The following is a 13,910-nucleotide window of genomic DNA, read 5'->3' as shown; positions in this document are numbered from 1 at the left end:
ACGGTGAGATTTTGCATGGTGCCCCAGATCGATGTCGAATGACAGTCATTTTGTATTTCTTCCACTTTCTTACTATTGCACCAACAGTTGTCTCCTTCTCACCCAGTGTCTTGCTTATGGTTTTGTAGCCCATTTCAGCTTTGTGCAGGTCTATGATCTTGTCCCTGACATCCTTATAAAGCTCTTTGGTCTTGCCCGTGTTGTAGAGGTTAGAGTCTGACTGATTAATTGAGTCTGTGGACAGGAGACTTTTATAAAAGTGGCTATGTAAGACAGCTGTCTGTAATGCAGGTAACGAGTTGATTAGGAGCATCTAACTGGTCTGTAGGAGCCTGAACTCTTAATGGTTGGTAGGGGATCAAATACTTATTTCTCACTGCAAAATGCAAATTTATGCAATGTGATTTTATGGATTTTATTTTTGATATTCTATCTCTCAATGTTAAAATTAGCCTCCCCTTAAAATTATAGACTGTTCATGACTTTGTCAGTGGGCAAACTTACAAAATCAGCAAGGGTCATCATATTTTCCCCATTGTATATTATAAAGGGTATTCAGGGTGTATTATAAGGCTGTTATGCTTCAGGAAGGAGCATCATGTAATTACAGACCAATGACGAGATTTCTTGAGTTAGCAGGTTTTGAACTAAAGCTGAGAGTAGACTATTGTCGGAGAAATCTGTATTTGCCCTCTAAAGCCTAAATCGTGCAATAAATCTTACAGAAGCGATGTGACCATTACCTCATTTTTGTCTACTCTGGTTTAAGAGTAAGAGTGTTTCTCTTTATCCTGTCAGTGCCCTCACACTTGGGGAACATTTCAAAGAATCAAAGCGTAAAGAATGTCAATTAGGCATGTAGAGGACTGTTACACAGTCAGCATTCTCTGAGCCTCCAGGAAACTTAAGGTACCGTCACACTAAACGATATCGCTAGCGATCCGTGACGTTGCAGCGTCCTCGCTAGCGATATCGTTTAGTTTGACACGCAGCAGCGATCAGGATCCTGCTGTGATGTCGCTGGTCGCTGAATAAAGTCCAGAACTTTATTTGGTCGTCCGATCGCCGTGTATCGTTGTGTTTGACACCAAAAGCAACGATACCAGCGATGTTTTACACTGGTAACCAGGGTAAACATCGGGTTACTAAGCGCAGGGCCGCGCTTAGTAACCCGATGGTTACCCTGGTTACCAGCGTAAAAGTAAAAAAAACAAACAGTACATGCTCACCTGCGTGTCTCCCAGCGTCTGCTTCCTGCTCTGACTGAGATCCGGCCCTAAAGTGAAAGTGAAAGCACAGCGGTGACGTCACCGCTGTGCTGTTAGGGCCGGAGCTCAGTCAGTGTCAGGAAGCAGACACCGGGGGACGCGCAGGTGAGCATGTACTGTTTGTTTTTTTTACTTTTACGCTGGTAACCAGGGTAAACATCGGGTTACTAAGCGCGGCCCTGCGCTTAGCAACCCGATGTTTACCCTGGTTACCCGGGGACCTCGGCATCGTTGGTCGCTGGAGAGCGGTCTGTGTGACAGCTCTCCAGCGATCAAACAGCGACGCTGCAGCGATCGCCATCGTTGTCGCTATCGCTGCAGCGTCGCTTAATGTGACGGTACCTTAACTTCAACTTAAAAAATGGCCTCTAATTAGACTAAATACAACAATAACCTGAGATCAATGTACGACCCGACCGTAAAACCCCAAACTTCCCTTCTCATAAAGAACATCTATATTTTATCACCAGCCATGTTCTCCTATTAATATGGCATTGCCAAGTTTTACCAAGCAGAGTGCCTTAATTTTGCCATTTTCATTTTTAATGCTAGAAATAGAGCAGCTTCCACTTTGTCATGTTGTACAACCATTGCACTAGTAAAACGTGTTCATCCCAATAATCTAATCATGCAAGTACAAATCATAAAATGCATTTGAAAGGTATCACTATAATGCCAAACAGAAGTCAGGAAACTGTGATAACATATATAAATGTGTTTTGGAATTAGATTTGTAAAGAGTTAGGGGTCATGAAATAAGTACAGGCAGTTCCCAGGTTTAGAACTTGATAGGTTCAGTAGGTTTGTCCATAGCCCGTACTTGTAAGTAAGTTGAAGCAGGGCTGGAAAAAAAAAAAAAAAAGCAAAAAATGAATTCTCCCCTACATGCATGTCTTGACATTGTGACTTTACAACTCACTGCTATTGTGAAGAGACCAGAGATGTGGTGGCCAGTTGAATAAATAAGCGGATCAAGCTGCTGAGCGACCAGACAGGTGAGTATTATTATAATTGGGGTTTTTTTTACCAATACTCACCTCAATGCTCACCTCCACGGCCGTCTCGATCACCATCCATTCCCCTGTCTTGTCTTCTTCTTTCTACCATAGCACACCTTATCTCCAGCCTCTTAACTATAGGCCAGAACTTCTTGCCACTTCAGGCTTCTGAAGTCACTGCACATCAAAAGGTCCCGGAGCGCGTCTTCATGTCACACAACCTTACAATACGCAGTGGCCTCCGAGCCATGGAAGTAGCCAGACATCCTTGCCTAAAATGAAGAGGCCGGACATGCGAAGCGAGACAGCGGAAGAAAGTGTACCAGATAGATAGATTTTTGAAAATATTTTATCATATCTTTTTATGGGACAACACTAAAGATATGCCCCTTAATGTAAAGTAATCAGTGTACAGCTTGTATAACAGTATAAATTTGGTGTGCATTCTAAATAACTCAACACACAGCCATTAATATCCACAAAAGCAAAAAAGTGAATACACCCCTCAAAATGGCTAAATTGTGCCCAAAGTGTCAATATTTTGCCTTTATTTTTAAGCACTGCCTTAACTAGAGCTTCACAGGTTGCCACTGGAATTCTCTTCCACTCCTCCATGACGACATCACAGTGCTGGTGAACGTTTGAGACCTTGCACTCCTTCACCTTCCTTTTGAGGATTCCCCACAGATGCTCAATAGGGTTTAGGTCTGGAGACATGCTTGGTCAGCCCAGCACCTTTACCCTCAGTTTCTTTAGCAAGGTAGTTGGTCGTCTTGGAGGTGTGCTTGTGGTCGTTATCATGTTGGAATACTGCCCTGCGGTCTAGTTTCCAAACGGAGGAGATCATGCTCTTCAGTATGTCACACTACATGATAGTATTAATGGTTCTCTCAATTAACTGTAGCTCCCCACAGCCGGAAGCACTCATGCAGCCCCAAACCATGACACTTGCACCACCATGCTTGACTGTATGCAAGAGACACATGACTTTGTACTCCTCTAGTTGCTGCCACTCATGCTTGACACCATATGAACCAAATGAGTTTTTCTTGGTCTCATCAGACCACAGGACATGGTTCCAGTAATCCATGTTCTTAATCGGCTTGTGTTCAGCAAACTGTTTGCACGCTTTCTTCTGCATAATCTTTAGAAGAGGTTTCCTTCTGTGATGATAGCCATGGAGACCAATTTGATGCAGTGTGCAGTATATGGTCTGAGCACTGACAGGCTGACCCTCCTCCTCTTTAAACTCTACAGCAACGCTGACAAGACTTATACGTGTATTTTGGAAAGACAACCTCTGGGTATGACGCTGAGCACTTGCACTCAACTTCTTTGGTCAACCATGGCGAGGCCGGTTCTGAGTGGAATCTGTCATGTTAAACCACTGTATGGTCTTGACTGCCATGCTTTTGCTCAGTGTCAGGGTGTTGGCAATCTTCTTCTAGCCTAGGCCATCTTTGTAGAGCAAAAAATCTTTTCTTCAGCTCCTCAGAGAGTTCTTTGCCATGAGGTGCCATGTTGAACTTCCAGTGACCAGTATGGAAGAATGTGAGAGTGATAACACCAAATTTAACACACCTGCTCCCCATTCACACCTGAGACCGTGTAATACTAATGAGTCACATGATATTGGGGAGGGAAAATGGCTAACTGGGCACAATTTGGCCATTTTGACTTAGGGGTGCACTCACTTTTGTTGCTAGCAGTTTAGACTTTAATGACTGTGTTGAGTTGTTTAGAGGGCACACCAAATTTACAATGTTATACAAGCTGTACACTGACTACTTTATATTATATCAAAGTGTTACATCTTCAGTGTGGTCCCGTGAAAAGATATAGTAAAATATTTGCAAAAATGTGAGAGGTGTATTCACTTTTGTGATATACTGTATATACTTGGATAAATTGACAGAACAGCAAGTGTCATGGCTAACTAAGTACACACCGCACTCGTGGGCCAGTCAAATATATTCGCTTATGAGGTATATGCCCAACAGTATCCACAGTCTGAAGTGATGATGTACCATAGGGACCCATTGCAAAAAAAAAAGAACCCCTGTACCATACAGCCCTTCATATGGGAGAATGCTATCTGCACTTTAAAGTCAAATTATATGCAGTTACATACCCACCAGATGGAGGTCACAATGACACAAATGTGTTCCAAGTGTGTGTGTGCACTACAAGAGGCACCAATAATTCTCTATGATTTGGCTTTTTATTTCGCTACTTTTATACTACTTTTATATATTCTGCACCCTAGAGCTGCATTCATAGTTCTGCTGCTCTTCCATGGAAATATTTTACAAGCTTTTCCACAATCACACCCCTAACAGTTTCTTATATCTTGTAACTGCTTGTAACATGTTAAAAAGACTACACTATCCAGAATTCACATCAACAATGAAAGTTTTGTGTCATAACTGATCAAGCCTTCCAAATTGGGCATGGGCATAGACTACAATTCATCCTGTGGCTCTGTCCAGTGGATACTGTAATATAATTTCAAAATTGCTCTACTTGTTATGTGAATTAATTGTACTTTATATGGGAATTAGTGCTCAGAAATGTACAATTCACTTTAATTGTAAGTTTTGTGAAATATAGTCTTTTTAGTGTGTTCTCTTTTTTAAATAACAATGATACTGTATCACTAAATATTCACTAAACAAGTACACTGCTCATGTGTGCAATCAGTTGGAGAACGTCCTTGGAAACTAAGGTGGAGTTTGGGGAGTTCGGAACAGAGAGGAAAAAAGAGATGAGCAGCCATCTGCTGTATATAAATTAATGGTCTGGGAGAGGAGGCTGGTATCTTAGGAGTCAACTCCTGAGTCTCCAATGTAGCTGCTGGGCATACTCGGCCAGTCTCTACTGTTTGGTCTTCTTGAAAAAAAAAACGGACACTATGGAAGATTAAAGCTTTCACAGTAAGATAATGAAAGCAGATAGAAAAAGCAACCCAATTGCAAACTTGCCTATTTTCATGTTAACTAACTAAACAAATTTCATTATATGAGAATGCATCTTTAACTGTATGTACTGTGATGTCTTTCTTGTGTGTTAGTTTCATAATGGCTACAACTGTACTTATGAAAACAATTGTTAATAATGGGGTAGTCATTTTCCGTTTGGTTTTCTATTGCTAAGTTTTGGAATCCTTAAACTCATTCTTATAAAACCAAATTTGTTTTGACTCATGTTCCCATCATGTACCATTTTTAAAATATGAAATAGTAAGAATGAATTATTGTTCACTGCTATCTCAGTTTGAAGTTCCTTAAAAACGCTAAATGTGATTTTATATTTTGTCTGAGACTTTGTAATAATATGACAGATCGTCATTCAGAATACATGGGTCACACAAACTCTTAGCTCATGAGCCACATTATATTTGGGGCCTGATCTCCTGGACCCCCACAGATTAGCTTTGTAAAGATTTGTGCATGGCCACTGTGGCTCGCAGTATATTCGGCAGTGTCTTGTAATAAAGGTTATCCCATTCAAGTAGATGAGAATGCTGCAGGAGAATGGACAGCCACTCTCATATATGAAGCTCTGCCAGTGGAAACAATTAAAGTTGTGCTCATTTTATGCTTCTAAAGTATGTATCCGCAAATGCCCTATCCTTCCATTAAAGAACCGTTTAAATATACTAGTGAATTGCTTTGATTTTGTGCAGACATAAAGTGCGATTCCACAGAATCCAACTGTTAAAGTATTTATCCCAGAGCCAATATGCCTTCTAGTTCCTGTATTACTCTACTCATGTTAATGACAAAGCATGCATTCTGTAATGTCATGACTGCAAACATCACTCTTACAGAATATGTAAAACTAGATGGTCCTCTATTATGTCTCTTGGCCTGACTGGCCCCGATATTATGTCCTTTAACCTGGCTGACCCCCATTATGTCCCTTGGCATGGCCTCAGCGTTATGCCGTGTCCACAGAAGAAAAAAAAGATTCCTCTTACCTGCCTGTGATCCTGTGCCACGCGACGTCCTCTGCTTGCAGATCCGGTTCGTTCATGATAAAATGGCCACCAACCTAGCAGAGGCTGGCAGAAGACTTGAATGCACCCATCAACAGTGACGTCATAGGCCGGCAATCTCACTGTCATGCACCAACTGCGATGTCACTGTCATGCGCCACCTGCGACATCACTGTCATGTGCTACCTGTGATGGGTGCACTCAAGTCAACCGCCTGCCTTGTTAACTTTTGCCGCAGGGCAATACATTTCAACTGAATGTGTGTCCTCGGACGCACATTCAGTTGAAACCAACAGGCCCCCTCTTTGTTCTGCTTGGAGGCCCACCAAGTACCCCGGGCCCACCGGGTAATGCATCAGTATACCGCCTACATTTTAGTTAGAGTTGCTCATAGGATTGCCAGAGAGGAAAATCAGAACCACCGCTTGACTGTAAAAGACCTTCAGAAAGATTTAGCAGACTCTGGAATTTTGATACATTATTCTACTGTTCAGCAACAGCTGCATAAATATGGCCTTCATGGAAGAGTCATAAGAAGAAAACTTCTCCTGCGTCCTCACCATAAAATTCAGCGTCTGAAGTATACAAAAGAACATCTAAATAAGCCTGATGCATTTTGGAGGCTAACATGTGGACCAATTAGATTAAAATAGAACTCTTTGACCACAATGATCAAAAGTATGTGTGGAGAAAGGAGGGCACAGAATTTGAGGAAAAGAACATCCCGCCAACAATTAAGCATGGGGATGGATCTATCATGGTTTGCGGTTGTGTTGCAGCCTATGGCATGGGGAACATTTCACGGGTAGAGGAAAGAATGGATTGAATTAAATTTCAGCAAATTCTTGATGCAAACACCACCATCTGTAAAAAAGTTGAACAGAGGATTTACAATGGCTCTCACAGTCCCTCATTGAAATTCTGTGACTAGACCTCAAAAGAACAGTGCACACAAGACGAACCAGGAATCTTACTGAACTGCTAGAAGTTTCCAAAGAACAATGGATGAAAATCGCTTAAACAAGAATTAAGACTCTTGGCTGGCTACAAAAAGCTTTTGCGAGATGTGATACTTTCAAAAGGGGGTACTACTAGGTACTGACTATGCAAGGTGCTGAAACTTTTGCATTGATCTTTTTGTAATTTTTTAAAATGAATAAAGAAACAAAATGTTTGCCTGAAATACAAAGGAAATGTGTCATCTTTAACTTTAGGCCTTTTTAGAGATCATTTAGATCATTTCATCTTCAACTTGCTTAACTGTTCACAGTAACAGTAGTTTTCACCAGGGGTGCTAAACGTATACATGCTACTGTATATGCATCACATAGGAGACACTGAAACTGCTTTATATGCATCACATCTAATAGATGATGACTGCTGTATACATCACATATTAGATAGTGTTACTGCTGCTTTGTAGGCAGGAGCTGGACATGAACAAAGAGTGCACAGCTCCATCCGTAAAGAACAATCTAGCACTGGCCTAAGACATAATCCAGTGTTGCTGGGAGCCAAATAACAGGGCTGGTGGCCTAATCACTGTTGTTCCACCAGAGATCTGCCTGAGGGCTGGAACAGATGAGTTTCTCCATCCCTGGTTTAACTTAATGCTGATGTACAAACCAGACAGCTTTGTGTCCAAACTACCCTGTACACATACATACACAACAGATATTTTTCCCAACCCTTCCATATAGAGGCTGGCTCAGCTATAGTAAGTACACATGCATTTTCAAAGTGGAGAGAACAATAAGCCACCTTCCAACATCTCTGGTGGTGGCTTAGCTCCAATAAGAACAAAGGAACTGTGGCATTATAATCCAGCATACCCAAACCTTCTTTCCTATGCCATCGGCCACAGTCCGGTCAGTCCAACAAATTAGTCACTCGGTCCTTGCACCCTTCATCTAATGTGTGCAGGCACCATAATCTGTGATTTTCCATAAGAACATGTAGGATCTTACAGAGATGTTATTAGAATGAAAATGATAAATAAATGAATGGTTTTCACAAATGTTCTAAAAAAAATGTAAAAAAGCACCTTATTTATTTATTTTTTTAAAGAAAGAATAAAATGAATATAACACATTTTACTCTATCCTTTTCATCCATATGTTACCGTGAAAAGTAAACCCTGCTTACAGTCTAATCCTGAAGTCATATGTTACTTACAGTCGTCTACCCCCGCTTCTTTACCACCTACAGACAGCAGGCGAGTGACGATTATATGGGAAATTGTTTCATTTTTATTTGAATAATAAAGCAGATAAAAAGATGTATGGAACATTTAAGACAAACTGAACCACCGAGTTTATCTTCCTCTTATTTGTTTGATCGGTTTGGATGAATATATCTTTACTTTTTATGGTTTAAAGTGACCCTCCACCCTGTGACTGAAAAGTGACTATATATATTTCTGTATGTCACTCTCCAAAAGGAGAAATCTTACCCCTTAGACCACAGTCCAGAGCATCTCATGAAGGTTCTGGAGTGGCCTATCCAGTCTCCTGATTTCAACCCCATAGAAAACCTATGGAGGGAGTTGAAAGTCCGTGTTGCCCAGCGACAAGCCCAAATCATCACTGCTCTAGAGGAAATCTGCATGGAGGAATGGGCCAACATACCACCCAGAGTGTGTTCCAACCTTGTGAAGATTTACAGAAAACGTTTGACCACTGTCATTGCCAACAAAGGATATATAACAAAATATTGAGATGAACTTTTGTTAATGACAAATACATGTTGACAAATCAGACAAGGTGATTTTCTGGATTTGTTTTCTCATTTTGACTCTCATAGTTGTGTCTACCTATGATATCAATTACAGGCCTCTCTCATCTTTTTAAATGGGAGAACTTGCACAATTGGTGGCTGACTAAATACTTTTTTCCCCACTTTACAGGCGATCTGATCATCGCCTGTATGTAGCAGAGCCGATCGGCTTATGGCAGCTTATAGTCTCCCATGGAGACTATTGAAGCATGCCAAAAGTAAAAAAAAAAAAAAAAGTTTTAAAAAATACAAAAGTTCAAATCACCCCCCTTTCGCACCATTCAAAATAAAACTATAAAAAAAATCAAACATACACATATTTGATATCGCCGCTTTCAGAGTTGCCTGATCTATCAATATAAAAAAAAGAACTAACCCGATCGCTAAACGTCATAACGAGAAAAAAAAGTAAAAACGCCAGAATTACATTTTTTGGGTCACCGTGACATTGCATTAAAATGCAATAATGGCTGATCAAATGATCGTATCTGCACCAAAATGGTATAATTAAAAACGTCAGTTTGACATGCAAAAAATAATCCATCCCCCAACCCAAGATCACGAAAAATGAAGACTCTATGGGTATCGGAAAATGGTGCAATTTTTATTTTTTTTTTACCTTTTTTTCACCACTTAGATAAAAAAGAACCTAGACAATTTTATCGAACTTGAAATTTTGTTCCCATTTTGCAGTACACGATATGTTAAAACCACTGTTGTCATTCAAACGTACAACTCGTCCCGTAAACAACAAGCCCTCACATGGCCATATTGACCAAAAGCACAAAAAAGTTATGCAAAAACCTTCGGGGGGTTAAGGGGTTAAACATGTACTGTGGACACAAAATACACATGTAATCTGCACCAAAAAAAACCCTGCTTTTTAAGTGCAGCATTTTTACTGCCATGAGCAGTTTTTGGCTGCAGGAAAAAAAAAGCAACATAAATGCTACTTTAGGCTACGTTCACATTTGCGTTGTGCGCCGCAGCGTCGTCGCCGCAACAAAACGCATGCGTCGTGCGGCCCTATCTTTAACATTGGGGCCGCATGGCGCCGCATGTACATGCGTTGTCATGCGTTTTGGTGCGTCGTACGCCGCATGCGGCGTTAGGGCGCACCTGTCAGGGCGCGGCAAACGCAACATGTTGCATTTTTTTTGCGGCGCTGACTTTTTAAAAAACGCATGCGTCGTGTTTGCGTCGCTTTTGCGTCGTCGATGCGCCTTTTTTCCCATTGATTTGTATTGACAACGCAAGTACTTGCGTCGTGGTGCGTTGTACGACGCATGCGTTTTCCAATAAATATGCAAAACATTGTATAGATTTGGGGGGGGCACATGCGGCGCAAAACGCAGCGTTTTTTGTTCAAAACGCAACTGCGTTTTTGTTTGCGTTGTGCGTTGCGGCGCCGACGCTGCGGCGCACAACGCAAATGTGTACGTAGCCTAACCTATTTGTGAAAGTATAGTCTTTTTCACAATCCAGGGGTGAAGGGTTTCTTTAAGTGTTGCATGTTATTTTTTTCTATTACCACATTTTTATCAGTTTGCACAATGTTCTTTTTACTAGGTTAGTCGGTCATTACTCTTGGTGAATGTTGAGGCCATGGCCCTGAGACTCGACATAGCACAGGAATTACTGTCACAATATGCCCTTTTAATATAACGGTGTTTTATAACAGTGCATCAGGAAGACTTGAGGTCAGTTGCAGCCATGGACACTGATGTACTGCTAGTCTGGGGCTGCATTACACCATCAGATGTTCAATCATAGGTAATTAACATGTTACATAATAGTTAATTTGGATGACTCTCATCATATTTTCTTTGCTCTGATTAGCTCCATTTAGCTTATTCAAAGAGTGATGTCATACCAAAGATGTAAAAAGCTGTGCGGTAGTCCATCGGTCTGAGGTTCACTTTTTTATGTAATTCTTAAACGTTGTTGATGACACATCATAATCACGCATAATGGTCTTTAATTTTTTATGTTTAGTAAATAAATCAGTGTCAGTGTTTGTGCCACTCACATACATGGCACCTGCCATCATGTATGGGCCATGTGTGACCATCCCAGGTAGAAGTTTAACACCAAAGTGTATCAATGTAGCTACTGTGTTCCTCAACACCTATATATATAAAATGATGATGATGTGTACGGCAGTGGATGACCATCAGCTCATGAAAAATGGGAATAAAAACTAAAGTGTATATTTTTGTTCAGTATAACAGCATTATTATGGCCATACCTTTACTTTAACTTGCTAAATCATAATGACAGGTTCTCTTTAATTACTGTGAAGCACCTAAAGGGTTAATAAACTTCTTGAATGTGGTTTTTACTACTTTGAAGTTCTTGGAATGATGTCACTTTTGAGACATTTCTGTTACATAGGCCCTTCAAAGTCACTTCAAATGTGATGTGGTCCCTAAAATAAATTGGTTTTGTAAATTTTGTTGGAAAAATATAAAAAATGCTGATTAACTCTTCTTTCTAGCAAAAAAAATGATGCTTCAAAAATGATGCTGATGTAAAGTAGACCTGTGATAAATGTTATTTCTTGTCTATTTTGTGTGGTATAACTATCTGGTTTAATGGCATAAGAATTAAAAGTTTGAAAATTGCAAAATTTTCCTGTTTTTTTGTAAAATTTTCGATACTTTACATAATGAAGTACAAAATGTCATGAATAAACAGTCTCAGAATCACTGGGATATGTTAAAGCTTTCCAGAGTTATTACCTCGTAAAGTGATTTTGATAAGAATTGTATAATTTGGCCTGGTCAGGAAGGTGAAAACGGGTTTGGGGTTGAAGAGGTTAAAAAGCTGCATTTACTGAAACAGTCTGAAACACCAGGAAAAGTAACATTCAACATAAAACGTAGAAAATGAGCTAAACAACTAAAGACAACTTTAAAATAGGTCCACATCCTTTGATGAATTTGTTGAAATTCAAAAAGTCAATAATTGAGAGTTTTTCACTCCAAAATTCTGGCAAAAATGCAATAATTAATATGACCCATAAATTGTTAAGCTAGACAACCTCTTTAATTTCTTACTTTTGGGGTATTTTTATAGGCTATGTCTCAGTCAATATAGGTAAAAGCATTATATTGTGTGCATCATTAGTATCTGAATGTTCGTTTTTTGCTGATGAACAGAAGATAGGTGTCCTTACATTTCTCTTCAACATTCCTACTGCTCATTTAGAACTACAGGATGCCAGTTTGCAGCAGTTGTTATGTTTCTTTACTTTATGATGGTGCACGGGGTCATATTTCTCCTAGATCGGGTGACCGACTGGTCAAGCATAGGAAAATAACTCATCTGGTGTTCTAATAATTAAAGCATAGTCATCTCTTGTTTTCTAAGGCACAAAGCATTCCGAACACTTCAAGAAGCCATCAAATGCAACTTTGAACATTGGCAGATATGGGAGAACTATGTATTAACCAGCACAGATGTCGGAGAGTTCACAGAAGCCACTAAAGCTTACCATAGACTAATGGACCTTAGAGACAAATATAAGGATATTCAGGTTGGTCATTGATCATATATCATAGCAGTATTTGGTGCATGAAGCTTCTGTTTGCAGCCACCGTAAATATTGTTTATTAGAAAATCATGAGCAGTAACTAATAATAATACTTCGTGACCCATAAAATGTCATTAACCCCTAAGCACAAAATCATGTACATGTATCACATCTGTTAGTGGTGGGATGATCATGTTTGGATGTGGCTGAGGAGCAAAAATCTCTCCAAAGGCGGTACATGCCAGCTATGTTACATATACAGTGCCAATTTTTCAAGTATTCCCACCTACAAACAATGGAAAGGTCTGTAATTTTTATCATAGGAACACTTCAACTGTGAGAAACAGAATCATAAAAAAAAGAAAATCACATTGTATGAAATAAATATTTGATACAATAGAAAAACAGAACATAATATATTTGGTACAGAAACCTTTGTTTGCAATTACAGAGGTCAGACATTTCCTGTAGTTCTTGACAAAGTTTGCACACACTTCTCCAGGTCTTTCAGATTTCGGGGCTGCCGCTGGGCAACTGCCACGACTCTGTTGTCTGGTGCCCCAGGACCAGGAGCTCATTCCCTGTCCCTAACGCTAGGGACACCCTAGCTTGACCTGTTTCCCGGATTACTTCTGATGGTGAAGACGCGGGGCCATGTACCTTGCCTTAGCTTCAGTCTGTACCCTTCCCCACCCAGGGAAGAGGGGAATAGTAGCGTACTGTAATACACCAACCAGACTAACAAGGTAATACAAACAGGGGAAACTAAATATACCAAACATACAAATAAACTCACACATACAACTGAGGAATGCATCAGGAAGTGGAGGATGGGGTTAAACCAAAGTAGGAGAAGAAAGGGAATTATCACACACTCAAAACCTAGCAACAGTCACAGATAAATCCACCAACCGCCTTCTCCAATAACCACCAACAACAACCTCCAGCCATACAGCAAAAAATATCTCTGACAATGTGTGCTAGCCAGGACAAAGATTATGTAGGAAACTGGAGTGGCTAACTGTGCACTGAGAGCCTTAGCGCAGGAATGCTTCCAGGAACTCTCAACCGAGCAGATTAAACCCTGCACCGCTAAAAGAAACTTACACCATTTAATATAAAGGTGAAGTACTTCTAATCAATTCAAGAGTAGGAGAAATCAGACGCTGTGGTCTTCCGGCTCCTCTCTGTCGCAGTAAACCCGTGACAGCAACATTGAGTTTCAGCTCCCTCCAATGATTTTCTATTGTTTGGGTTTAGGTCTGGAGACTGGCTAGGCCACTCCAGGACATTGAAAGGCTTCTTACGGAGACACTCCTTTGTTGCCCTAGCTGTGT

At 40.4% G+C, this 13,910-nt stretch overlaps 1 protein-coding gene across 2 annotated transcripts in view; it reads left to right on the top strand.

Moving 5' to 3' along the window:
- Nucleotides 1-13,910, top strand: part of TTC27 (tetratricopeptide repeat domain 27) — a 522,480-nt gene that overhangs the window by 447,279 nt on the left and 61,291 nt on the right. For both annotated transcript variants that reach the window (XM_077283015.1, XM_077283016.1), the window contains one exon: nt 12,411-12,576. In XM_077283015.1, coding sequence (XP_077139130.1) covers nt 12,411-12,576 — 166 coding nt within the window. The remainder of the gene's footprint in view (nt 1-12,410; nt 12,577-13,910) is intronic.

The sequence above is a fragment of the Ranitomeya variabilis genome, chromosome 2, assembly GCF_051348905.1.
Source record: "Ranitomeya variabilis isolate aRanVar5 chromosome 2, aRanVar5.hap1, whole genome shotgun sequence".
NCBI classification, from domain to species: domain Eukaryota; kingdom Metazoa; phylum Chordata; class Amphibia; order Anura; family Dendrobatidae; genus Ranitomeya; species Ranitomeya variabilis.
The sequence above is the reverse complement of the archived record's forward strand: the minus strand, read 5'-3'. Positions and strand labels throughout refer to the sequence as shown.